The sequence below is a fragment of the Neofelis nebulosa genome, chromosome 5, assembly GCF_028018385.1.
Source record: "Neofelis nebulosa isolate mNeoNeb1 chromosome 5, mNeoNeb1.pri, whole genome shotgun sequence".
In the NCBI taxonomy this organism is placed as follows: domain Eukaryota; kingdom Metazoa; phylum Chordata; class Mammalia; order Carnivora; family Felidae; genus Neofelis; species Neofelis nebulosa.
In genome coordinates this window covers 71,318,495-71,343,422 of record NC_080786.1, presented here as the reverse complement: position 1 = coordinate 71,343,422, position 24,928 = coordinate 71,318,495, and the positions used below count along the sequence as shown (strand labels likewise).

Below are 24,928 nucleotides of genomic sequence, written 5' to 3'. Positions count from 1 at the left end.
CTCACTCTTCCCTTCTCCTCATGTAGTATCACCAGGCTGCTGGCTTACTTTCTGAGATCTGGCTCTTTTCCCTCTTCAAGTCTGGATCTCCTCTCTCCTATTTCTGTCACCTGCAGCGTTTGGATTCTATTCCCAGCACTTTCTCCTCAGTTGGGGAAATGGAGTTAGGGTTAGTTAGCTCTGAGAGTTTATGGGCCCTGATGTGCTCCAGTCCCTTCTGAACTCATCACGTACCCATTGCATGCACCTGCTTCTGGACTATGCATGGCTCTTCTCCATTTCAGCTGCTGTCCTCAAATTGGCCCACTGAGCTTTCCGGTGCATCCCTGTCAGCTTGATTGGTATTCTCAGTCTGTCTCATGTCCCTGCTGTTTTTCTCTGCTTTCTCTTGCTAATACCACACAGCTCTGTAGCTATTGGTGGTTTGTCTCTGTTGTTACTTATATTTTGAGGTGGTGGGGATACCTTGTGGTAGTAGTTGTCCAAAGACTTTTGGGCTTGCTACTTACTTTGTCTACTTTTTTAATCGGGGGAATTTAGGGAGGTTAAAAACTCATGCCAGTGATGTTGCCATTTTCCCACTATTTCTTCACACTTTATTTTTAAGTAAAAAATGCTAAAATGTTATTAAAATTCCTGAGAGATTATGTTGCTTGATTTGAGTTTTGTTGTACTGCTTTGATTATAAAGGACGGATTGTGTTGAAAAGCAGAGGTTAGTGTCAGAGACAAATAATTTTGGAGGCTTTCTCTGATAATTTAAAGAAGGAAGTAGGTCTGGAAGACATAATGTGTTATGGCCTGGGCATGAGAGTAAAGGATGTGGTCTCAAAAGATGACGGAAATTTATATTCCAAAGGGGGTCTGAACTGACAAATTGCATCAGTCCATGGAGAGGAATGAGTGTTTCTCCTTTTTTTGATTTTGGGTATAACATGAAGACTTCTGGCTTAGATTCCCCATAGGCTCACACCATAACACCAAAAGTGTGTTAGAACCATCTTCTTGGTAAATAAACTAATGAAAAGTGTAGATTTTATCATATGGGATCTAACAGAATGAAAAATCATTATCCTTATTTTAATATGGAAGTTTCCTCTTGATAAATTGAGAGTTTCCCACATAATAGTTATACCAAAGAGACAACATTCCTATGAAGTATAATTGTCAAGCACTATAATCCCCTTTACAGAGGAAGGAAACAGAAATACCTCATTCATTAGTTTATTCATTCATCCATTTATCCAATTGAGCATGGTGATACAAACATACTAGTTATGTTAAATCAAGTAATAAAACTCAAGAGTGCAAAAAAATTTAAAAGAAAATTGTCTCAATGTTGAGATCTCGCTCTTCCTAAGGCCAGAAAACTTCACTTGGTCAATTCCACCTGCACTTATGTTACTCACAAATCTCTTCTGTCCCCACATAATTTCTGGCTAAAATGTAATCATTTTAGAATGATCTGATTCCCCTTGTTCTTCTCAGGGTAGCAACTAAACTCTTTGGGGTGGAGTGCATAGGGTGGGGGTAAGAAGAGATATCTGATTTCAGATGTGAACACCCTTGCCTTTGACCTCAGAAGCTGATGTCCACGTTTCCGTTGCTTTTGGATCACTGATCTATGCACTCAGCTGTGTTCTTAATTTTGACCTCTAGGCCATTCAACCCTTTGTAGTCCTCCCAGCCTCTTTGAAGGGTCTTTATTGCCATAGATACTAAAGAACAGGTTTGAGGGCTTTCCTCTGGCTCTTCATACGCAAATGCTTCATGCCAACATGCTGCTGTCTGTTGGCTTATTAAAGAAAACCCCCAGCGCCTTGGTTGTTTTCCTGATCGCTGTGCTAGTAATAGAACTCAGATCTTTTCTGTCTTCAGATCTTAGGAACATATCTCGGGGTTCTGTTATTTTTAACTCCATAGTTTCTTTTAGGCTAATCTTGACTGTGAAGATGAGGCACAAGTCCCTTCTTGGGAGATACACACTAATACCTCTAGGATGAGAAAATTGGTTCCTCTTTGCGGCAGACTGCATTACTGTTTATAATTAAACCACCACCCATCACTGCCTTGTAAGATTGTATTCCATGCCTATTGACATGTGATTTGCCTCTGGAAGCTGTCGACTTCTCCAGTGACTTGGGGTTTGGATCTATGAAAGGTTTTGGCCAATAGGATTTGAGTGGACATGTCATGATACATTGGAGAAGCAGCTTTAAGAGGTCTCATGTGTTTCCACCAGCCCTCTGGCTCTTCCCATATGCCGTGAGAATTGCCAAGTCCCAAATAGGGGCTGCTTCTTCAGCCTGGGACCTGGAACAAGAAGACCCAGGGAGCTGATCCACAGCATGTTATTAATACAAACAAGAAACCTTGTGGCAATTCGCCATCGGGATTTGGGCGTTATTTGCTTTTACAGCAAAACTAATACATTATGGTCTAATGTCTGTCTTTCTTTCAGCTCTTTAGAAGCTGAAACTCATGAAGTACAGCTACTGCAAAACCAAACCTTTGACTTATGAGACTATTGTCACACCATGAGCTTGAAATCTATTAAACAAACATCTGAGAGTTGCTTCTTCTTTCTTCCTGAGGCAGGGAAGGAAGTGCTCTGGCTGTTTGGGAAGAGTCTGAGACCAGAGGTAGAGGACATGGAAATGTAGGTGTATGTGTACAGAGCTGGGGGATGACACGCCTAAATTAATATTTCATATTTTTGTCCTGACATACAAAACTGCACAAAAGAATGAAACATACCACTTGAAAACTCCAAGATAGCTATCCTTTCTATGCTTAAGGGATTTATAGGGCAGATTAGTCATTTCTTTAAGCAACTGTAACACGAGGCAATAAATATTAAGTGTGTCAGCGAGGTGTGCAGAGAAAGTGCTATGGAGCTCATTGAAGAAGAGGCCTTTAAGGATAGGTGGGATTTAGAAATGCAGGGATAGGCGAGAAAAAGCACTTTGCACTCAAGATGCAGATAGAGCTAAATTACAGAGGAGGGTGAGTGCCATGGATGGGGCCCATCCATGAGTAAACAAGTAAATGTGAGTGACTTTATTTTGTTCATTATTTAGGAGACTGGTGGGAGGGTCAGGTCAGAAAGGTTAGCAGAGGTCCAGTTGCAGTCCTAGCTAAAGAGTGTAGACTGTGACATGGCTAAAGAGCATGCAGAAAAAGGACTGGAAAGTGGATTTCAGCAGCATTTATTTATTTTTTATTTATTTTTTATTTTTTTATTTATTTTTTAATATATGAAATTTACTGTCAAATTGGTTTCCATACAACACCCAGTGCTCATCCCAAAAGGTGCCCTCCTCAATACCCATCACCCACCCTGCCCTCCCTCCCACCCCCCATCAACCCTCAGTTTGTTCTCAGTTTTTAACAGTCTCTTATGCTTTGGCTCTCTCCCACTCTAATCTCTTTTTTTTTTTTTTTCCTTCCCCTCACCCATGGGTTTCTGTTAAGTTTCTCAGGATCCACATAAGAGTGAAACCATATGGTATCTGTCTTTCTCTGTATGGCTTATTTCACTTAGCATCACACTCTCCAGTTCCATCCACGTTGCTACAAAAGGCCATATTTCATTCTTTCTCATTGCCACGTAGTATTCCATTGTGTATATAAACCACAATTTCTTTATCCATTCATCAGTTGATGGACATTTAAGCTCTTTCCATAATTTGGCTATTGTTGAGAGTGCTTCAGCAGCATTTATTATTTTAAAAATAATGTGTCCATGTAAAATTTTGACACATAAAGTATGTATACATAAACAGTTGGAGAATCAATTCAGAAAAATTCTGTTATCTATTTAACCCTGATAGATTACTCTCCCCAAATGGCTTGGGTATACTAGCTGTGTGTGTATGATTGCTAAACAGTCACTGTATTTATGAAGTCATTTCTGGAAAACAGTCAGTCTGGTTTGTTGTTAGTGGTACTGGATGGTATGTTTCAGTCAAAGAAACAGCCTTAATTGCCTGCAGTAGTTGCTTGCTATGAGGGCACATCTTGCTATACTTAGATCTCCTTGACATTTTAATTAATGATTAAAAAATAAGCACATGAATGTGTGAATATACCTAATGGCACTGAAGTGTACACTTAAATGGTGAAAATAATAAATTTATGTATATTTTGCCACCCTCCCCCCCCCCCATCTTCTTATGGAATAGTTTACAAATTAATAGAAGTTTGGAGCTGGAAATTCCTCAGCTCATCTAAGTCAACTCTACAGGTGTTGAAGTTGCCCACGTGATGATGTGACATTCTAGCATTAGATAACCTCTTCCTGGTCTTTCCTACTCTGCAGATAGGGATCCAGGGGTCAGGAGAAAGTCTTCTCTTTCTCTTGCTCACTGTAGCATAGGAGAGAGGGTGTGTGTGTGCGTCTGTGTGCCCTGGCGCGCACACGCGCTCTTGTCTGATTGGAGACCTCTGAACCGTCAGCCGCGCTCTTCTTCCATCCTGGGGAGAGGTGTAGTTTAAAGGTTCTGTCACAGCACTTTAAAGGATCCTGGACAATTTGGCAGGAGCTTAGGAGGCAACCATCGGACTGAAGGCGCGGCTGGAGTGAAAAGGTTTGGATCTCAACGACAGGAGATGAAAGTTGGCAAAAGCTCTGCCCAAGCTTTTGCTCTGGATCAACTTTCCAGCGTGTTTGTGATGAACAGTACTTAGGACCTGTCCGCTGGGTGGTGCACCCTCCTTCCGCCCTGTGCTTGTTTCCCATTCCCGCCCCAGGGGCCCTGCTATCGCAGTGCCCGCACTTGTCCCGCGCGCACCCGGCCTGTCAGGGATGCTGGAGACACGCGTGCAGCCGCCGCGGCCGCCGCCGCGGCCGGGCTGCCCCGCCTGGCACATGCGCAGTGGAGACGCCGGGCCGGCGCCTTCAGTCTCCTCCTCCGCCGCCTCCCGGTTCCGCAGTCACTTCCTGCAGCTGTTTCCCAGTGGGTACGGCTGGACTGACTTTTGACAGTCAGCCTTCAGCTGCGGAGGGGGCTTGGCGGGGGCCAGCCGGGAAAGTTGCGTCGAGAGAGGCGGAGTTGAGCCGGGCCGAGCCGGGTGCGCGGGGCAGACGGTGGCGGGCGCCCGGCGTGGACGCGGCGCCCGGACTCCCCGCGCGTCCCGAGGGTTCCGGTAAGTGCCGGCGATCGCGAGCCGCGGGGCATTTAGGACGAGCCCCGGAGCGACGGCGGCTAGCGGTTCTTTCGGGTGCGGGCTTTCCACCTGCCCTCCACGTGACAGGCTTGCGCTGCTGATATTTGTGTTTGTTTTTGAGCATTTCACGTGCACCTTTTGGATGGTCTAGGCGTGCTGCTGCCTTGGCCCTCACGCTTGCCCCCGCCCGGTGGGAGACCGGGGATTCCATCTTTCGTGATGGCATCCTTATGGGATCGAGGTGCGTGAGTGTGTGCGCACTCGTGTTTATGCAGGCACATATTAGGAATGTAAGGTATACGTGGGCGATAGTGAAGTGTATGTAGCTTAGATTCAAACGTGTAAATGGTTCCCTTGGGTTCGGAACCGTCTTAGCTGAGACTGGAAAACATTCGCCAATTCACCAAGGCCTCTTCTCCCCCAGATCCCTGCATTCTTCTGAATCTTCCTTATATGATAGACCTTGCCTCAGCTGATTATTTTTCTATTTTTCTCTCTTTCATTACTTCTCGCTGCGTTCTGATGACCTCTGAGTAATGCTCACCATTTCCCCCTCATTTCCTGAATTCCCAATTACTGTAGACTTCCCTAGTTTGCTGTGGTACCAATAACCTGTTCCTTTACACTGTATTCTTTCCTCTGTAGGTTTCTCCAACTGAGAAAGTGATTGTCTTTAATACAGTATGTGAAAAGTAGGCCCCAGTCTGATCATGAAAACTATGCCATGATCATTCCTTTTCTTCAAACAGGGTACACCATGAAAGCTTGACTTTCTTTATTGTTCCCTCAACCCCTTCCAAACCAGGACGTTAACCACCATAAGTCCTTCGTTTATGCCACTTAAAGCATCAGATTGAATGGTTTTTAAGGTCTGAGGAATATATTATTTACATTAGCCATCAAGTTAGTTTCTTTTACTCTAATGCAGTAGTTGAACGGATCCGAGTCGCATACGCTTTGGGTTTCTCTATATTCTATCACTCATGCTTTCACTAAAGACTAGGTTTTATTTCTTTCAGATTTAATTTTTATGTTAGGTTCCCCCCCCCCCCCCGCCCCCAGCATGGTAATACTTGATGTAGTTGTCATGCACATATCCTTTTTGGGAGTTGACATTATCATTTTGCTTGTTAAATATCACAAGAAATAATTTTGGAATATCTGGCCATTCTTTAAAAATTATAAAGATAAAATGTGATAATGGGTAGTTCGTACTTGGCAAGATTTTTTTCCGTAATGCACAGGATTTTATCACCTCTGGAAGGGCCCTCTTGGACCTTTGTGCTTTGAGACTGGACTTTATTTTGATGGAAACCTGTAGGCAACACTGGGGGGATGCGTGCTGGAATTTCCTCAAGTGGGAGTGAGCTTTCATAAAACAAGTCCAGACATGTCTAGGCAATCAGTAGTGTTTGATTTTGTTTGTATTGTCGATTTCCTTTATCCAGATGTTTCAACACTCTCCTCCATTTTCTGAACTGGCAGCTTGTTTGTGGCAGTTTGGTAGCAGTATGTCTCTGTACAGGTGGCATGTGTAGTCTTTTAATATTACGAATTATTATAATTAGATAGCTAACTTTTTGAAAAAGTGGCTTTGTCTCCTTAGTTTTCCTTTTTCAAATATCCATGCCTGTCTTGTTTGATTTAATCGAGAAGAATAATATGATTATAGAGAATCTGACTTTTTAAAGGTTCTAAATCTGTATTGCTTTTCTTTATGTTCTTAGAGATATGGACAGTATACTTCTGCTTAAGAATAAAATAATATTGTTGTTTTAAATATTATGATGAATGAGAAGTATTGTTGAATATCATGACTAATAATTTTTGTATTTTGCTCTTAACTCCATTATTTTGCCATTGCCCTGATATCCTCTGCTGCCCCCAGACCCTGAATTTAGTATAAAAGTTACTACTTGATTGCAGTTTCCACAGGTATACTTATAATTGTGCTAAAAGAGATGTTTAACTTTTTAAAATTTTGGTTAATTTTAGTAAATCTATTATCGTCAGAAAATGTACACATTTCTATTGCAGCTGGAAAATTTCAGCAGTTTAAAATAGCCATATTTTATTGACCAAGAAAAGAGGTTTTAGTAGTGTTGAGAGAGTGGAAGGAATTGTGTGTTTTGGAGTAAGGATTTTAATTTGGGTTAATTAGAATCATGGGAACTCAGAGCGTGTACTGTGGTTCATTTTGAGATACTCAGGGTTAGAAGATGCCAGCTGGGTGGGAGGCTGGAGAAACCATGTATAAAATTGAAGAGGTATTGGAACATATTGGATCTTTTCCAGAATTGAGATTATCAGTTACTTAATAAAAAGGAGAAAGGAAATTGCTGAAAGACCGATGAGGAACTAGAATTAAATTGGGCTAATGGTAGTGTGATCCATTACCTCATAGGACATTTAGTTGATACATTATTTTATGCAGGTAATTTATGGCTAGAAGAAGAGAAAATATTCTGATTTTTTTAGGCAACTCATGAATGTAAGGCCATACAAAGTGGGGTCCTATGCTTAAGGGCCTACAGGGAGCAGGCAAGTAGCACAGATACAGACAGCAGGCTAAGTGGGGAAGAAGGTGGCCCAAAGAAGGCAAGCCTGGCTACTGGCCTCTCAGCCTCTCAGCACTGACTAGCTAATTGTCCATATAGGACCAGGTGCCAAGTGTTGCCAGATCATCCTTTTGTCAGGAGAAGCCAGGAATCTCTTGATTTTTAAATGTTGATGACTAATTCAATTTAAAAAGTGAAAGCAAAACAAAACACTGTATATTCCAAACAGAGGACATCTGAAGTTGCATGTGGCCCACACGCTGTCTACAGCCTCTGCTGGGAGGAATCATTGGCGTACCTATTTAACTATTACTGGTTGATGGGAAGGAACTCTTTTATTTATTTTTGTTACACTGTAACTGAGTTATTCCTAAACTTCCTTGATATTTTAGCTAGCTCTCAGAGTGTTTTCAGGGTTCCAAGACATGACAGTCTTTATTTTGCTCTTTTTGACATCATCTGGATGGAAAGACTAGTTTGGATGGAAAGGAGACATTTGCTAAGGTTCTTAGCCTGTAGTGTTTTTGTCTATGCATAATTATCATCAAGAGTATTTAAGTGTAAGTGTGCCTGAGGGAAGGGGTCTGGACTAGGTGACCTTTGATGTCCATTTCAGCCATGTGACTTTTAGATTTAATTAGCCATGGATGCAATGCTATTAATGTTCATGGGCCAGAGGGACCGCAGTTGGAGCTGTGCCAAGCAAAATAAAGCGAAATCTATAAAGCTGTTCTCAGTGGAAGAGCATAGTGTCAGTGTGGATTAACAGACAGGGGAGGTCTGCTAGAGGAGGCAAAAAGAAATCCCAAAGGTGGCTTGGAGAAGTAGAGGAAGGGGTCAGGTGGTGTGGTCATTTACATGTCATATTGCTGAGGTCACATTTTTAAGTGAGCATTTTTTTTTTCCCTCTTGATTCAGGTTTGAAGACCTGACTTCTCATCGCCCATTGGATTATGCCCAAGGCTTTCCTACCCAATGATCCTCTTGCAACACGCCGGGCTTCCTCTGCCTAAGCGGCCCTCATCCTCTCCTCCTATGTCAGTGGCCGCCAGGTCTACAGGAACCTTGCAGCTTCCGCCACAGAAGCCTTTTGGGCAGGAGGCTTCCTTGCCTCTGGCAGGGGAAGAGGAGTTACCTAAGGGAGGAGAGCAAGACTCTGCCCTGGAGGAGCTATGTAAGCCCCTGTACTGCAAACTCTGCAATGTCACCTTGAACTCAGCGCAGCAAGCCCAGGCTCATTATCAGGTAAGGAAAGAAAAGAAAACCAGGAATTTAGTGAGAGAATGTTTTAGGGCTTTGCTCATTTCAGAGTCATGTCTCCAGATATGACCAATTGTGCCTGGAATAATCAAGATGGCTTAGTGAAGAACTAGATATTAGTTTGTCTGATTAAAAAGCATAAGGTTCCTACATTAAAAGAGAGCATCACGTTTCACAGAATGGACTCTCAACGTAACTGTGTGGCATTTGATAGCTTACTACTTGTTGTAGGCAAATGTGCATCATCTGTGCTCGTGGACCAGCGTGCAATCCTCAGGTGAATAGGTATTTGAAACATAATGTACCAAACTCAGTTCAAATGGTTTATAAGAATTAGCCTTATAAATATTATCTTGTAGCTAATACAGTTTATCTCAGTGCAAGGTAATCTCTATGAATCTTACACTTTGTCTCTTTGACCTCTGACTCTTCTTATATAACCTGTCACTCCTAAGGAAAACATGTATTTTTCTGTCGTTAGAATAAAATGACGTTGGAATATGGAGCCTTACCCTTCATAGGAAGCATACTGTGGTTTCTTTTAGCCCGTTAGTGTGAACTGATAATCATTTCTAAGGTTTAAAGCTTTCACCTCCATGTAGAATGGCTAGCAGAAAGGACAATTTTAAAGGGTGTTATTACCTAAGAACAAATAGAAAGCTAACTTTTGGCTCGAAAGAGAGGGTACGGTATTTCTTTTTATTGTAGATTGCTATCCGTATACAATTATGTAATTTCCTTTTTTGGAAAAAGGCGACCTGAGAAGCAACTGGGGCCAAACACCACTGAATGAAAGGATGTCTTCTGGGTCAGCATTGATTTGGCTGTTTATTCTTTGCACGAGTAGCTGCGATAATAAGACGTAAGGTAGAAAGATGACTTATACAAGTATTTCTTCCATCGTGCCACTATAACCATCTCTAACTTACGGGTTTTATTCACTGTAAGTGTAAATCTTTTTTGTTTTGTTTTGATCCTAAAGACTGATGACTGTGTCACTTTGTGATTGTACATCAGAAATATTGTGATGGTATATTGTTTTCCTGGGGATTTGGGGGAAGAGACAATGTGTGGCTTCCCCGGAGTTCCCTTTGTTTGGGTTTGTTTGGCCCTCAGGTGCAGAGGATTGAGTTAATTATATCTCAGATCTTGGCACATGTCCTCATTGGTGCATGAAGGCATCTTCTGGTTTTGTTTTTACATTTTCTCCCCTTCCCCAGCCCCACTCTCATTCTCTCTGTGTACCACTCTCCACCACAGTGTTTGATACAGAGTCTTCCTTTGCCTCTTTTACTGTTTGAGGGGAGTCAGGATGATGCTTGTCAAACCCAAGACTCAGTGCTAGTTTTCCTCTTCATTTATTCCTGCAGAATGGCCAGTTTTATAGGCGAAGACTCACTTTGAAAAATCAAGCTTAAGTTCTCAAGGTTTGATTTTTAAGTCATTAACTTGAGAGAAAACCTACCTGTGTGTGCCCTTTAAAGAAGAGTTGTTTACTTTTATGAGGTAAAACTCTTGGGCAATGTGTAATTTTAATCTGTGTGTATGGATTATATCTGTATCTCCTGCCTTTTTTCCCCTCCTAATATCACTTTATGGCTCTATAGACAGTAATGGATGCTTCTGGTTATGAATAGACAGAATTCAATTTGAAGAGGGTCATTGGATTGTAAGTCTTAACCTAGATAAGAAACAATCTACATTTATTTGTTGTTGTTTTTCCTTTGATTTTACATTTGTGTGTGTGTGCGCGCGCGCGCGCACGTGTGTGCTCTGAACTTTTTAGTTGATAAGATTAGTAATTGTACTTAATTTCAGCTCTGTTCATGATATGGTAAATATGTAAATTAGAAAACATGAGAACAGGGAAGTGAAATTTAGATAAATGTCTCTATAATCAGAATTTTTAAGGGGAAAAGTTGGAGAAGGATAGCCTGTCATAGTGGATAATTTAAGCAGCCAAGAACTAGGGTAAAAATAGAGTAAAGAGAAGCAAGTGGGTATAAAGAAAGTAGAACCTAATGGAAAATTAAAAGTTTGGGTTTTTTCTAAGTTTGTTTCTAAGAGCTTAGAAGCAAAGATTTGAAAGAAGTCAGTGTTATTGTTAAAGAGGGAGGTTTTTTGTTTTTGTTTTCCCTTTACAGAGAAACAAGGGAAAGCAGTTAATGTATGAGCGTGTGAAAGTATGGAACAATTTTATTAGCATAGTATAGAAGGAAAGTTAATTCTATTTATTTATTTATTTAAAGTTTATTTATTTATTTATTTTGAGAGAGAGAGAGAGGGAGAGAGAGAGAATCCCAAACAGGCTCCGTGCTGTCAGCGTAGAGCCTGATGCAGGGCTCGATCTCATGAACTGTGAGAGTGTGACCTGAGCTGAAATCAAGAGCCAGATGCTGAATGGACTGAGCCACCCAGGCACCTGGAAGAAAGTTAATTTTAGAAGTAAAATCTGAATGTCAACAAGATAGATGTGGTTGAGATGAGCGAGTGTGGATCAAAGAGTAGGTCAGAATAATAAACAGTCAGAGCATGGACATAACTTAGAGGTGGGTGAAACCACTACAGAAGGGAAACAGAAATGTCAGCCTGTAAGATGCATCAAAGGCTAATAGACAGTACACCAATAGACAATGATTAAAAACGGCTACTGAAGGGGCGCCTGAGTGTCTCAGTCGGTTGAACTTCCGACTTCGGTTCAGGTCATGATCTCACGGTTCAGTTCAGTTGCTGAGTTTGAGCCCTGCATCGCCATCTCGGCTGTCAGCACAGAGTCTGCTTCAGATCCTCTGACCCCTTCTCCCTCTGCCCCTCCCCTGCTCTCTCTCTCTCTCTCTCTCTCTCTCTCTCAAACATAAACATTAAAAAAAATTAAAAAGAAAAGGGCTACTGAAGACCAGGGTAAGACCAGTGAGTAAGGCTTACCAAGAACCAGGAATAGGCAGAACAGTAATGATTGTAAGTAGGCTAATAAAACGAAGTGGTTGATGAGGTGATGGAAAGTTTTACTTCTGAAAACCTGCTTTATAATTTTTAATACCGAGTGATACCAAGACCACAAATTCACTATTTCTCTTATGCGTGAGATAAAAGGGGTCAGTGGTAGCCTGTTTATAAGCTAGAAACAGGTTTGTGTGAAATGATAAATCACGGTGATTACATTACTCAAAACGTTTTAGTCAGTTGGTGCCATTGTTGAAATCGCAAAGTTTCAAATTGCCCAGGGTATTATAAACAACCTTCAGTGTGGTGTGGGCAGTGTTATGCTAGAGTCTAACTGTATCATGTTCCAGAAATCCAGGACACACAATGGAAGCTGCTCATTATTTCCCTTTAAACTCACCACCTTCTTTCCCTGACATCCTGATGTTCCTGTGTTGGGGCTGCCTTCGCAATGACCCCTGGGTATCTGTGGTCACCACAGATTTAGTTTTATTCCCAGGTCTTTTTAGCCCAGTCCATCTGCTTCAAAATACCCTGAATTGTTTTACTTTTAATGAGATTACCTATTTTTACAGTCTCACAATTATGGCTTCAGTTATATCTTAATTTAAAATAAAACCTTTGGAGGAAAAACATATCTTCGTTTTATTAAAATCTGTCTGCAGGCTTCAGGTCACTTAGGGCAAGCCTGGCATGGAGTAACACAACACTGTTTTAGCAGCAGACATGCCCAGAGGAAGAACTACTTTGGATAGAAGGTTGTTAGCAGAAATAAAACAAGCAACCAAAAATGGATGAATTTTGCCAGGGCATCCACAATTGAAAATAAAGTCAACCAATTTATTTGCTAATTTGTGTGTCGATTTGAAAAATAACTGCTCACTCAAGGTGCATTTCCAAAGTTTGTCATAAACATAGACCTATTTCTATTTGTAATATTTAGCAGCCAAATAACAATGTACTGTATTAATTAGATTAATTTGAAAGGGAGACAGAATGCAGGTTAAAAAAAGTAGTTCTACAGTTGTGATACTGATTGTAGTGATGTTAATTGATAATGCAGAGAATGCAATTGATGTTATCCCAAAGTTTGGAGTACTGATTTTGGTATTTATATTTTAACATTGGCTACCCGGTTTCATGATCAGCAACTCTAATCGCAGCTAATTTTTATGTTTTTCAAAATTCTCCCATCTGGTTGTTTTCCAAACGAACTTGCAGTGGACTGAGTTTAGTCAAAATGCACTTACTAGAAGACAGGAGGTCTCCATGATCCTGCCGGTGGCTGTGTCTCACCAGCTTTCTGCCTCTCCATCCTAGTCCCCTTGACCTCATTCCTTCTTATTTCAGAAAAGTACATATCCCTTCTTCTGTACGAGGCTGATTCCTTGCCCTAACTATGGATTTCATCACCTGTCATCACTTCTTTACTTCGATCAAATTAAAAACCTGCTCAGGTTTTTCTATATAAATAAAAATAGCAACAGCAACCTTTCCTGTGCTTTTAATCCCTTTCTTTGGCAACTTTTCTCTTCTCTCCTAAGAGTTCTGACAGGTATAATTGTCCTCTCCTGGTCTTCATTTTCTATTCATTCACTGCATTCTGATTTCCGTTCCAATATTCTACTGAAATGGTCCTTTCCAAGGTCACCTGTGGTCTTACAGGTCAAATCTAGTTCTTTCTCGACCTTTTGTAGCATTTGCCACTAGGAACAGCTTCCTCAAAACATTTAAAGAAATTTTAACTCAAAATAATGCATATAGAACAAAGGGCATATAATGAAAAGCGGTAATCACCTGTTCTCTCTTCCTCTTCTATCCCTTCCTTTTCTTCTCCATTCTGCCTTCCAACTCTCATCTTGTGTTGGCAATAGTTTTACTTTGACACTGTTAAGGTTGATCACATTTTTGTTTATTTGATAATCAAATTAAAATTTCTGTTGCTCTATTTATAAGGTTGATTCCAATTGTTGAAAGTTGACATTCAGCTTTTGCATTACTATGAGTAGGGAACTGTTGTCCACAGTAGAACTGTTTTCTTCTCTGTTTCCAATGTCACGATCCCATGCTACTCAAAAGTGAAGTTCAAATGGATGACCCTTTCTTGAATGCCACCAGTTGCTCAAAATCATGCCCTTTTTAGTTCGTTTCATATGTGGATTTTAACTGCGAAATAACCTTTTGTTTTTCCTCGAGTTTCTGATACTTTAAAAACATAGGGAGAAGAATCTTATGAATTTGTAACAATTGCTAGCTTCTTAATCTTTGTTTTTATTGCTTACAGTCTGTTTTATTTATCCTTATTAGACCCACTGATTTCCTGTTCTGGTTTGGACTAGTTGTTTCCCATTTGGATCCTGACTTCATTGTGCAGCTTATTGTATATCCTAGAGTTTTTCATTGCTTTTCTTCTTGTGCCTTCTTTTTCTTACATAATATATCTTTATCATATCCCCATTTTCCCCTCCAGTGCATCGCACTTTCCACTGTGTGGAATCCCCCCTTTATCCCAGATCCCTCCATCCTCCCATGCCCTCTGGGTTTGCTGCATCGATGTCAATTTTGGATTTCTCTTCTTCGCTCTCTGGCTTGGACAACGCTTTTCTAAATATACATGTTTTCTTCCTTTCTATCTTCCAATCTTGTTTTATTGAAGTACCTCTTCACATTACTTGAAGGAAGAAAGAATAAATATAAATGTACGTTACAATACGTCTCTCTCTTTAAAATAAAGTGAGGGAGTAATAAATAAATTTTTCTGAGCCCTTGTATGTCTAAAAATGTGTGTATTATGTTTTCTTATGTGACAGTTTATTTTCATGTTGAAATTTTTTTTCCTAAGAATGTTAAAGGCTATATACCTCATTGTGTGTGCATGTGTGTGTGTGTGTGTGTGTGTGTGTGTGTGTGTGTTTTGTAATCTAGAATCGCTGAAGAGAAATCTTACTCTGATTCTTACTCTTTTGTGGGTGACCTACTTTAATTTTGGAACTTTTCTCCTTGGAAGCTTTTAGGCTCTCCTTTTGATCCCCAATATCTGAAATTTCACGGTGATGGATGTGTTTAGTTGTGCCTCTTTTCCCATTGGCCTTGGTCAGTGCTAGTAGTTCCTTTCAATTTGCATATTCCTGTTTCTCTTGAGCTCTGGGGGATTTTCTTTGATGCTGTTTCCTTGATAAAATTCTTCTCTATACTTTCTCTCTTTTCCTGGTAATTCTGGTAGCCCTTGCCTAGACTAGCTGGATCAATTGTTTATATTGCTTATCTCTTCTCTCTTTCATCATTCCTTTATTTCTAAGAGGTATTGAATTCTAACTCTATATTGAATTTTGTTACTTTGGCATTTATGTCTTTAATTTTTAAGGGTCTCTTGTTTTCTTACCGTTTCCTTTGCTAGTATCTGTTCTGTACTATTAGTTAAGAACATGAAATCATGGACTTTGGGGTCAGACTAGTCTTCAAATTGTAGTCTCACTAGTTACTAGATGTATGACATTGGAAATATATCCTAACTCCTCTCTGCCTCATGATGAAGAAGATGATGATGTCACTAGTAATAGTATGTGTAAGACATTTAGAACAGTTTCTGGTACCTGAGATGGTCCTTAATACTGTTGACTTTTCCTAGGGTGCAGTGAGGCGTGGTGGCTCAGGATTGATCCCAGCTCTGCCACTTACTTGTGGCTTTGGGCAAGTTTTATCCTATTTTACTAACTTTTCAGTTTGAATAACCTTTAACTTCCAAGCTGGTTCCAGAAACACTACCAAAAATTTCTGCATGTACCTCATCCGGATTCCCCAAATGTGAATGTTTTTATAATTATAGTACAATGATCAAAATCAGAAAATTAACACTGATAACAATAATATTATCTAATCTACAGACTACATTTCACCAGTTGTCTAATGGGGTCCTTTTCCTGGTTCCAGGATCCAATCCAGGATGAAATTTTGCATGGGGTTGTTATGTCTCCTTTAATCTAGACAGGTTGAGTTTTTTCTTTGTTTTTTACAATCTTGCAATTTTTGAAGAGTAGTTTTGTAGAATATCCCAATTTGGGTTTGATTGATGTTTTCTCATTATTAAGCTCAGATTCTGTGTGTGTGTGTGTGTGTGTGTGTGTGTGTGTGTGTGTGTGTGTGTGTGTTTGACACAAATACCACAAAAGTGATGTTGCATCATTCCCCGTGCATCATACTGGGAAGGAGATGACATGAAAATTTTGCATCATTGGTGCTGTTGACTTCGGTCACTGGTTAAGGTGGTGCCTGCCAGGGTTCTTCTTTATAAAGTTACTATTTTTCTTCTTGTGTTTAATAAGTATCATGTGGGGAGGTACTTTGAGACTCTGTATTTTATTTCTTATGGTATTTTCACTGAGTAATTTTAACATCCATTGATGATTCTTCCCTGCAGTGATTATTACTGTGGTGTTTGCCAAATGGTGATTTTTCTGTTTTAATGATTCTTTCTACCTTTATTAGTTGGAATTTTACCTTAAGGAAGAACTTTCTGCTTTCATTCAATCACCATAGATTATGGATTCTTATTTTATTCTACAGATATAATGTATTACTATCAGTATTTATTCCGATGTTTATGTTGTCCCAGATTTGAAAAGTGTGAGAATCTTCAGGCTGGTGCCTGTGTCCTTTTAACACATCCCTGTAATTTTTGTCATGCTTCCTTAATTCCTGAATACAAAAGATTCTAGGATTTTCTTGTATTTTCCCTATGCTAGCCACTTCTTCAAGGAGCCAGGTATACTTTTATTGGAAAATGGTGTTTAGAAACCAAAATCTGAGTGCAAGGCATACTCTTTGCTACTGGGATGTTAGTGTTTCTAGATCATCTCAGTGGCAGAGCTAGTTATATATATTTATGTGTACACACATTTATATATACTTATGTGCATGTATGTTGAAAACTGAGTTCAGATTGAAACTTCCAATTTCAGTACAATAGGACAGTGTTCATTCCAGCCTTTCATCTTTTCTTAATGTTTAATTTCTTTCTAGGATAGTGAAAAACTTAGGCACTCATTAACCACAACACACTCTCTCTCTCTCTCTCTCTCTCTCTCTCTCTCTCTCTCTCTCTCTCAGTATACATAGTTTGCAGATTGATAAGCTACATCCCCATGAAAAACCTGCTAACCAGAGGATAATATTTGTGTATTGTTCTTTTTGTCTTTAGCATGATATATAGTAAAAATATTGCTTTAAAATTTACTTAGGTTACAGAGATGCTGCCTGGTATAAGGTTCTTGTTTTGTAAAGTTACTATTTTTCTTTTTGTGTTTAATAAATATCGTGGGGGTGATACTTTAAGACCATGTGAATAGTTTCCCCCCCCCCATTCAGTATTGTTGTGTTATTCATTTTTTTATACAAAAGGTTTGTTTGTTTCTGTTTGTATTTTGAGTCCTCCCCAATTCTTGTTGACTTTGATTCTTTTTCTAAGTTTGTGAAATGTTAATACAGTTCTAAAAGTAAGAACTATACAAAAACGTATACTTAGGAATGTATATCACATCCTACTATACCTTGTAGTCCATTCTCATATCCCTATTATTTATACACTTTAAGTGATCTTACTATCCCGTTCAGTTATTTAATGTATTGTCTGGTTTGTCAGTTAAGGGTTTTTATTTTAACGTTTATTTATTTTTGAGAGAGAGAAAGGGAGAGGGGCAGAGAGAGAGAGGGAGATACAGAACCTGAAGCAGGCTCCAGGCTCTGAGCTGTCAGCACAGAGCCCGACACGGGGCTCAAACCCACAAACCGCGAGATCATGACCTGAGCCAAAGTCAGACACTTAACCAACTGAGCCACACAGGCCCCCCTCTGGTTTGTCAGTTTTCAATGGTATTCCAGCTAAATTACCTATTGCAGAATCAATGGGCTTGTTCTACTTTCCTCTTCCTTTTTCTGTTTTTTGTTGCATGATTTCCATTGTGTCGTGTAATATTTGAACATCAATCTTTCATCCTGATCTCCACCTTTTATTTAGTTTTTGATCTAGAATTATATCTATGAAAATACTTACCATCAGCCCTTTTGCTGAAGTTTTCCCAGTCATTTTTTGGTTGGACGAAGCTCCAAAAGATTCCTCAAGCAGGACTTACACGTACTGAGTTCCTAAGGTTGTGTATGTTGAAAATGTTTTTCTGTAGTCCTGACCCTTGACACAGGGACAGTGGGCTATACATAAAATCCTTGGTTGACACTTTCATTAAGTGTCATTAAAAAAAAAATGCTTCTCAGCTACTGCCTTGTTTTACATATTGTGGATGCCATTCTAATTCTTATGTATCTGTAAGTTATTTGCTCTTTTTGCCTGGTAAGCTTGAGGCTTTTTCTTTTCTTTTTCTTTGAAATCTCATACCTTTTGAAAAATATACTTCAGATCTGATTGTTCTAGGTTGATTTTCCCAGAAACCTGGCGTGCCTTTTCAATATGTAGATTCAGGTCTTGATTTACTTTTGGACGATTTTCTTGGGTTGTAATTTCAAATATTAGTTCTATTTGAATATGGTTTCAAATATTCTATTTGGCTGTTTAGTTTTTTTGTCTTTCAGGGGCTCCAGTTTTGCATAAAGTATTCCTTCTTGTCCTCCATTTCCATTGCTTCCTCTCTGAGCCTTTAAGATTTTTGTCTTTATATTGTTTTATTTTCTTGACTGCTTTTCTGTCTTTCTTCAGTGTCTCTTAGTACATTTTCATTTGTGTCTGTTTTCCTTTGGCACGCATTTACTTCTCATTTTTGATAAAATTCTCTTTTTTCTTTCCTAAGTTTAATTACCCTTCTTTTCATTTCTTCCTCTTTTGTCCATTTTTCCTTGTACCTCTTGGATTCTGATTGAAGGTGATAACGTGATGTTTCAGATTTCCAAATAAATGACTATATTAGTTCAAATTGGAGTATTGTCTTAATGGTTTTCTTCTGTTTCATATGTTTTTTTTGGGGGGTGGAGTTCATTGGCTGAGATGTGTTAATTTTTTTGGTAATAACTTTGTATAGAATTGATTAGTTTTCAAAAATAAAATAAAATAAAGAACTGACTAGTGTTTTCATCTGTTCATTATGAGGATTTGGGGTGCTTTATGAGAGTCTTAATTCAGTGACAGTCTCTTCTGTGACCGTAGCAAAGTTCGTTCTTCGGGTTTTGTTGTTGGTTTTTTTTTTTTTTTTTTTTTTCTTTTGTGGTTTGTATGTCCTCTAATTTTTGTTGTTGTTGTTTTGTAGGATGCTAGCTTTTCCTGTTTTGTTGTTTCCCGCCCTTTGCCTCCCATGTGCCAAAAGGTGCCTCTCCCTTCTTTTTTGTCTTTTTCTCCTCCAGAAGCCACTTTGCTGCCTCAGATCATGTGTACGTTTAAGCCCCGTTCAGTAGTGAGTGCTCTGCTCCACCAGATCATGTTTTAGTGTTTACAAACTTAGGGTGGGTTTATTTTTCCTGGTGGTGGTTTGAAAGCAATTTTAGGTCTGCTGCTAGCTTCCTCTTCTCTCTTTCCTGCAGAAAGACTCTCTTGCTTACTGTGAATGCATGTGGCAGAAGTGTGAGTGAGTGCTCCCTGGGATTTGATGTTTTCTCCATTTTTACTTATAGTTATGTTGAAGTCTGGGCATTCTGTGCCTTCTCGTTATGTGGAGGGCATGGCTTTTGTGTAGTTTTATTTGTTTTCCTTACTGTTCTGTATTGTTTGTAGAGGGTAGATGGGGACACACAAGCCCAGGTACCTGCTGCCTAGCCATCTGGAAACTCTTGGGCAAGTTTTTAACTCTCCTGAGTTCCGTTTCCTCATGTGTAGAATGGGGATGGTAATTATACCTACTAGATGGAGATTTCATGAAGATTACACGAGATAATATATATGAAGTATTTAGAGCACCGCTTATCACATGAATGCTAAAAAACATTAGTTGCCATGATTGTCATTTTGTGATGGACGTAACGTCGGCTTGAAACTTGTGAATAGTGTCTAATGTTGGCTCTTCCTGTAGTACCATGTGTCTCATCTTCTTCTGCCTTTTCACGGACATGCTTTGGCTCCTGTACCATCTGTTCTTCAGGTTTTACTGACTTCCTTCTGTTGTCATGCAAATGACCCTAAGTAAAACCCAAATTTAAAACCAGCCTTCCCTTGACCCACTTCCCTTTCTCACTCTCCACCCTATATGTCTGCTCCCTGCCCTGTCATAGAACCCTTCTAAACATTTGCCTATACTAGTTATTTCTGTTTTCACATCTCCCGTTGTCTCGCCAAGCCCCTCCATGTCATCTCTTAACCCCTCTATTGAAATGGTTCTAGCAAAGTTACTCAACCTCTGATTTTAAATCCAAGCATTACTTCTCTGTCCTGACGATACTCAACCCCACAGTAGCATTTGACCTGGTGAACAACTCTTTTTTTTCTTGTCGTTGTTAGTATTGTTTTAAATTTTTATGAGATACTTCAGACATAAAAAAGCACAAAAATAATATAATGAACCTGCATATTTGCCATCAAGCTGAAAGAGTGAAAATTATCCATTCAGTTGAAGCCTCCATGCATCCCTTCCCAAATTGTATCCTCTCCTGTGCTCCTAAGTGTAGCTACAGTACTGAATTGATATTTATTGTTCCATTACTTTTTTGTACTTTTGCTACATACTGTTTCCTTATGTAAACTGTAGTGGCTCTTCATATTTTTAACTCCCATATTAAAAAATTATTGTTATGTATCTCCTTTTGCAACTTGATCTTTTCATTCAGCGTTTTGTTAGAATCATTCACGTTGCCATGCATGGCCCTGGAATGTTTATTTTTCACTACTGTATAGTGTTTCATTGTAGGAACAGACTATGATTTATGCATTATCCTGTAGATGGACACTTCAGTTATTTTTACTTTTCAGTGTTACTAACAGTCCTTCTAGGAACACACTTTAAGAAAAATTTTTTTAATGTTTATTTTTGAGAGAGAGAGACAGAGTGTGAGCAGGGGAGGTGCAGAGAGAGAGGGAGACGCAGAATCTGAAGCAGGCTCCAGGCTCTGAGCTGTCAGCACAGAGCCTGAAGTGGGGCTCAAACTCACAAATGGTGAGATCATGACCTGAGCTGAAGTTGGACGCCCAACTGACTGAGCCACCCAGGCGCCCCCTAGGAACACTTATAGATATCTCCTTATACGTATGTTTCTGTTTGGTCATAATGTATCTAACTAGACTCTTCTTTTGAAACACTTTATTCTAGCTTCCATAATACCATACTTGTCTGGTTTTCATTTTATTTGATGGACCAGACATTTTCAATCTCATTTTCTTGATCCTCATTCTTACTACACTGTTACATTATATTGTCCCAGGGCTTTGTCCTTAGCTCTGTTTCATCTATCCAGCTGCAGCTTTGATCTACTCTGACTTATCCCCCGTGCTAATTCCAGGTTGATTTTTATCAAATGCAATCCAGTCATGTAACTACTTTGCTTAGAGTCCTTCAGGGGCTCCCTGCTGCCTCTGAAGTCCAAGATCTGTTTCGCCATTAAGCCCACTATGTATCTCAAGTCCTTCTCTTCTCCAGAAGACTGTCTCTCTTGTGATTCCTCAATAGGGCAGGTTGGGCTTTTGCTTACAGTATTTGCTTACAGTATTTCTTCTGTTCACGATTTTATTTCCCCTCACTCCTTACCTGCCTGGTAAACTTTTGCTCATTTTAAAAGATGACTTGATTGTCCCCTTTTCAGGGAAGCCTTCTCTGACACATTCAGCCAGAGTTAACAAATTCCTTTTCTGCATTCTCTTGGCAGTGTATTTGTTATCTCCATTATAATACTTGGTTCATTTAGCCAACAAATCTTTACTGATTGCCTGCTATATGCTACAAACTGTTCTAGATCTATTTATTTACTTACTATTTTATTTTCAAGTAATCTCTACATCTGACGTGAGGCTCAAACTCACGAACCCGAGCTGCACACTCTACTGGCTGAACCAGACAGGTGCCTAGAAGCTGTTCTAGACATTGGAGATAGAAGAGTAAACAAGACAAGTCCTTATTTTTAAGGAGTCTACATTCCAGAAAGTACAAAAGAGATAAAAAACAAACCAAACAATGTCATTTCAGATCATGCTAAGTGGAACTAGGATAGACCAGACAGTGTGGTAACGTGTTAGAGAGTATGTGTGTGCAGAGTAGGGGAGGATGGCATTCAGTGAGATGCCATTTGAGTTAAGACCTGAAAGATAAGAAGGAGCTAGCCATGCAGAGAACTGAAAGAAGAACATTCCAGGCAAAAGGAACAGCAAGTACAAAAGCCCTGGAGCTAGAATGAGTTTCATTTCTCATAGTTCTGGAGGCCGAAAGTCTGAGATCAGGGTATTAGCATGGTTGGATTCTGGCAAGGTCCTCTTCCACGTTACGGACAGCCAACGTCTCCCTGGATCCTCACATGGCAGAATGAGGAGGGTGAGGGAGCTCTTGGCCTTCTTTTTATAAGGACAGTGATTAATCACCTCCCAAAGGCTCCACCTCCAGATTAGATGTCCACATACAAATTTTGGTGGGACACAATCCTTCAGTCCAAAATAGGGATGGAGATAGATAATTTGGGAGCTACTAACTTGTTGATTATTTTAAAGCTATGAGGGTAAAATAATGTAGATGGAGAAGAGGGCCAACGGTGGAGCTTTGGATGTTGCAGAGTTTAGAGTATGAGAAGTCAGGAGGTAAGTGGGAGTCACAGAAGACAATAGAAGGGAGTAGCAATGGTGTCATGCTGCTTAGAGTTAGAATGTGGTGAAGCCACAGATGTGAGTTTGACTACGAGGTCACGTGACTTTGGCAAAAGCACCTTTAGGGCATTCCAGTGGTCAGAAGGTAGAATTTAGGGGCGCCTGGGTGGCGCAGTCGGTTAAGCGTCCGACTTCAGCCAGGTCACGATCTCGCGGTCCATGAGTTCAGAGCCCCGCTTCGGGCTCTGGGCTGATGGCTCGGAGCCTGGAGCCTGTTTCCGATTCTGTGTCTCCCTCTCTCTCTGCCCCTCCCCCATTCATGCTCTGTCTCTCTCTGTCCCAAAAATAAATAAAAAACGTTGAAAAAAAAAAAAAAAAAGGTAGAATTTATCGCCTTACTTTAATTACCTATTTATATATCTGTCTCCTCCTCTTGAGTGTGTGCTAGGTCTTTTCATTGCTAGGGCTTAGCCTGTAGTAGATGGTGAATGAATGTTTGCCTACAGGCTTGAAGTTTCTATCAGTTCAGGGAATATAATCATGTGAATAACAACTTAAAACACACCGAGAGAGGCAAATGCATTTTAGTAGAGGTACACAGTGCCTCCTGAAGCCATCCTGATATAGTCAAAAGGGCCTTGCTCTCAATTCAGAGGGCCTGTCCCAAGCTCTGGCTCCACTTCTCACCCCAGCTGAAGGTGCCAGGGGCAAGTCCTCCACCGTCTCCAGATTGAGTTCCTCAGCTATCATGTGTGGGAAATACTAACAAATTCCTCTTACAGGAAATTTTGTGAGCAGCAAATGAGCTGATGCACAGGAGAGCCCTTTGCAAGTAAAAAGATACTCTGCAAGTGCTATTTTTGTAAAAATAACTGGATTATCCATTTCATTACTGACTTATAAAGTAGATTAGATCAGAGTGTAATAAAACTCATATTTAGGCAGTGGCATATGAATGGCAACAAGTTGGGGGAGGACATAGATCACTGGGAAATGCGATACTTTTCCAGAAATAATAGGAAATTCATATTTTTTTGGCTTTGTTCCCTCATCTTTCCCAGATAAATCATTCTATTGGAACCAAAGAGTAGACTCTTTTACTTTAAGATCTAGTAGTCTCTTTACCCCACTGTTGCATATATCTGAAAAAATAAAATGTAGGTAACATCACTTGGGTTTTTCTCCGCTTATTTCTGTGTTTTTAGTGAGTACATTAACTCAATTTGACAGATTTTCTTCATGGTGATTACTCATTTCATTTTACTTCTAGGGTAAAAATCACGGTAAGAAACTCCGAAATTACTATGCAGCAAACAGTTGTCCTCCTGCTGCCAGAATGAGCAGCGTGGTGGAACCTGTGGCCACCCCAGCGGTTCCGGTCCCTCCACAGGTGAGATGCGTGTGTCAGGGTGGAAGCTGTCCTGTGCACAAGTGGTCATGGATGAAATTTGTCATCCATGAGCCCATCAAGGTACAGTTGGGCAAATACTCCCAAAAGGTTCTCCTTGGTATTTTTAACTCCTTGAACTGTAGTGCTGGATGTAAAGCTTGCCAACATCCATGACCCTCGAGATTTCTCGTTGGCTTTGGTTGCGATGCATGAAATGATGAAACAAATATTGGTACATGTACTTTTCTCTAAGCATTTCTCAAAATTCTGGGTTAAATAACTCTGAATGTCTAGGCTAAGCTCTGAATGAAAAGAGAGGTTCTTAAACACTTACATCTTTATTACAGTTAATCCCCCTGACTTCCTATTTGCCTTCCAGCAAGGTCAGTTTTCTCAGATTACTGCTTTCTTACCTCTATGGCAAGAGCCTGTATAAACTTTATCTGGACTTTGGTGTAATGACACATACTGATGAGCCAAGTTCTTTCACTCTTTGGTAGGTAAAGCAGGTGTTTGAGGCAAGAAATCCTGTACTCAGTAACAGTCTCTGAAATATGGATTGTATTCCTTCATCTGTCTTTGTCTGTAGAACAATACATGGTCATAGATAATAATAACTCTAATTGAGCACTTACTATGCCAGGCACTCTGCTAAGCACTTTCCATGCGTCACTTCATTCAGCGCTGGGACTAAGATGATGTCAGGGATGTACTTGACTTAGGCACAAAAATTAAGAGGGAGCCAAAACATTAAGTTATCAAGATAAATATTTTAATGTCGTATTGTAAAAATCCAAAATTAATTTGAAAAAATCAGTAGTAAACAAAATGTCAACAACTTAAAGACAGGGTAGGTATTACTGATTTTCCTTCTGCCTTGGCTGCCATATGGCTT

At 39.9% G+C, this 24,928-nt stretch overlaps 1 protein-coding gene across 4 annotated transcripts in view; it reads left to right on the top strand.

Moving 5' to 3' along the window:
* The first annotated feature begins 4,907 nt into the window (after positions 1 to 4,907).
* ZMAT3 (zinc finger matrin-type 3) overlaps positions 4,908 to 24,928 on the top strand; it is a 32,849-nt gene continuing 12,828 nt past the window's right edge. Inside the window, exons 1-3 of one of the 4 annotated variants that reach the window (XM_058730551.1) lie at positions 4,908 to 5,147; positions 8,645 to 8,971; positions 23,914 to 24,033. In XM_058730551.1, the coding sequence (XP_058586534.1) occupies positions 8,702 to 8,971; positions 23,914 to 24,033 (390 nt within the window). In that variant the 5' untranslated portion in view covers positions 4,908 to 5,147; positions 8,645 to 8,701. Of the gene's footprint in view, positions 5,148 to 5,295; positions 5,410 to 8,508; positions 8,538 to 8,644; positions 8,972 to 23,913; positions 24,034 to 24,928 lie in introns of those variants that run through there. The other 3 variants (XM_058730554.1, XM_058730552.1, XM_058730553.1) reach the window with 3 other exon arrangements.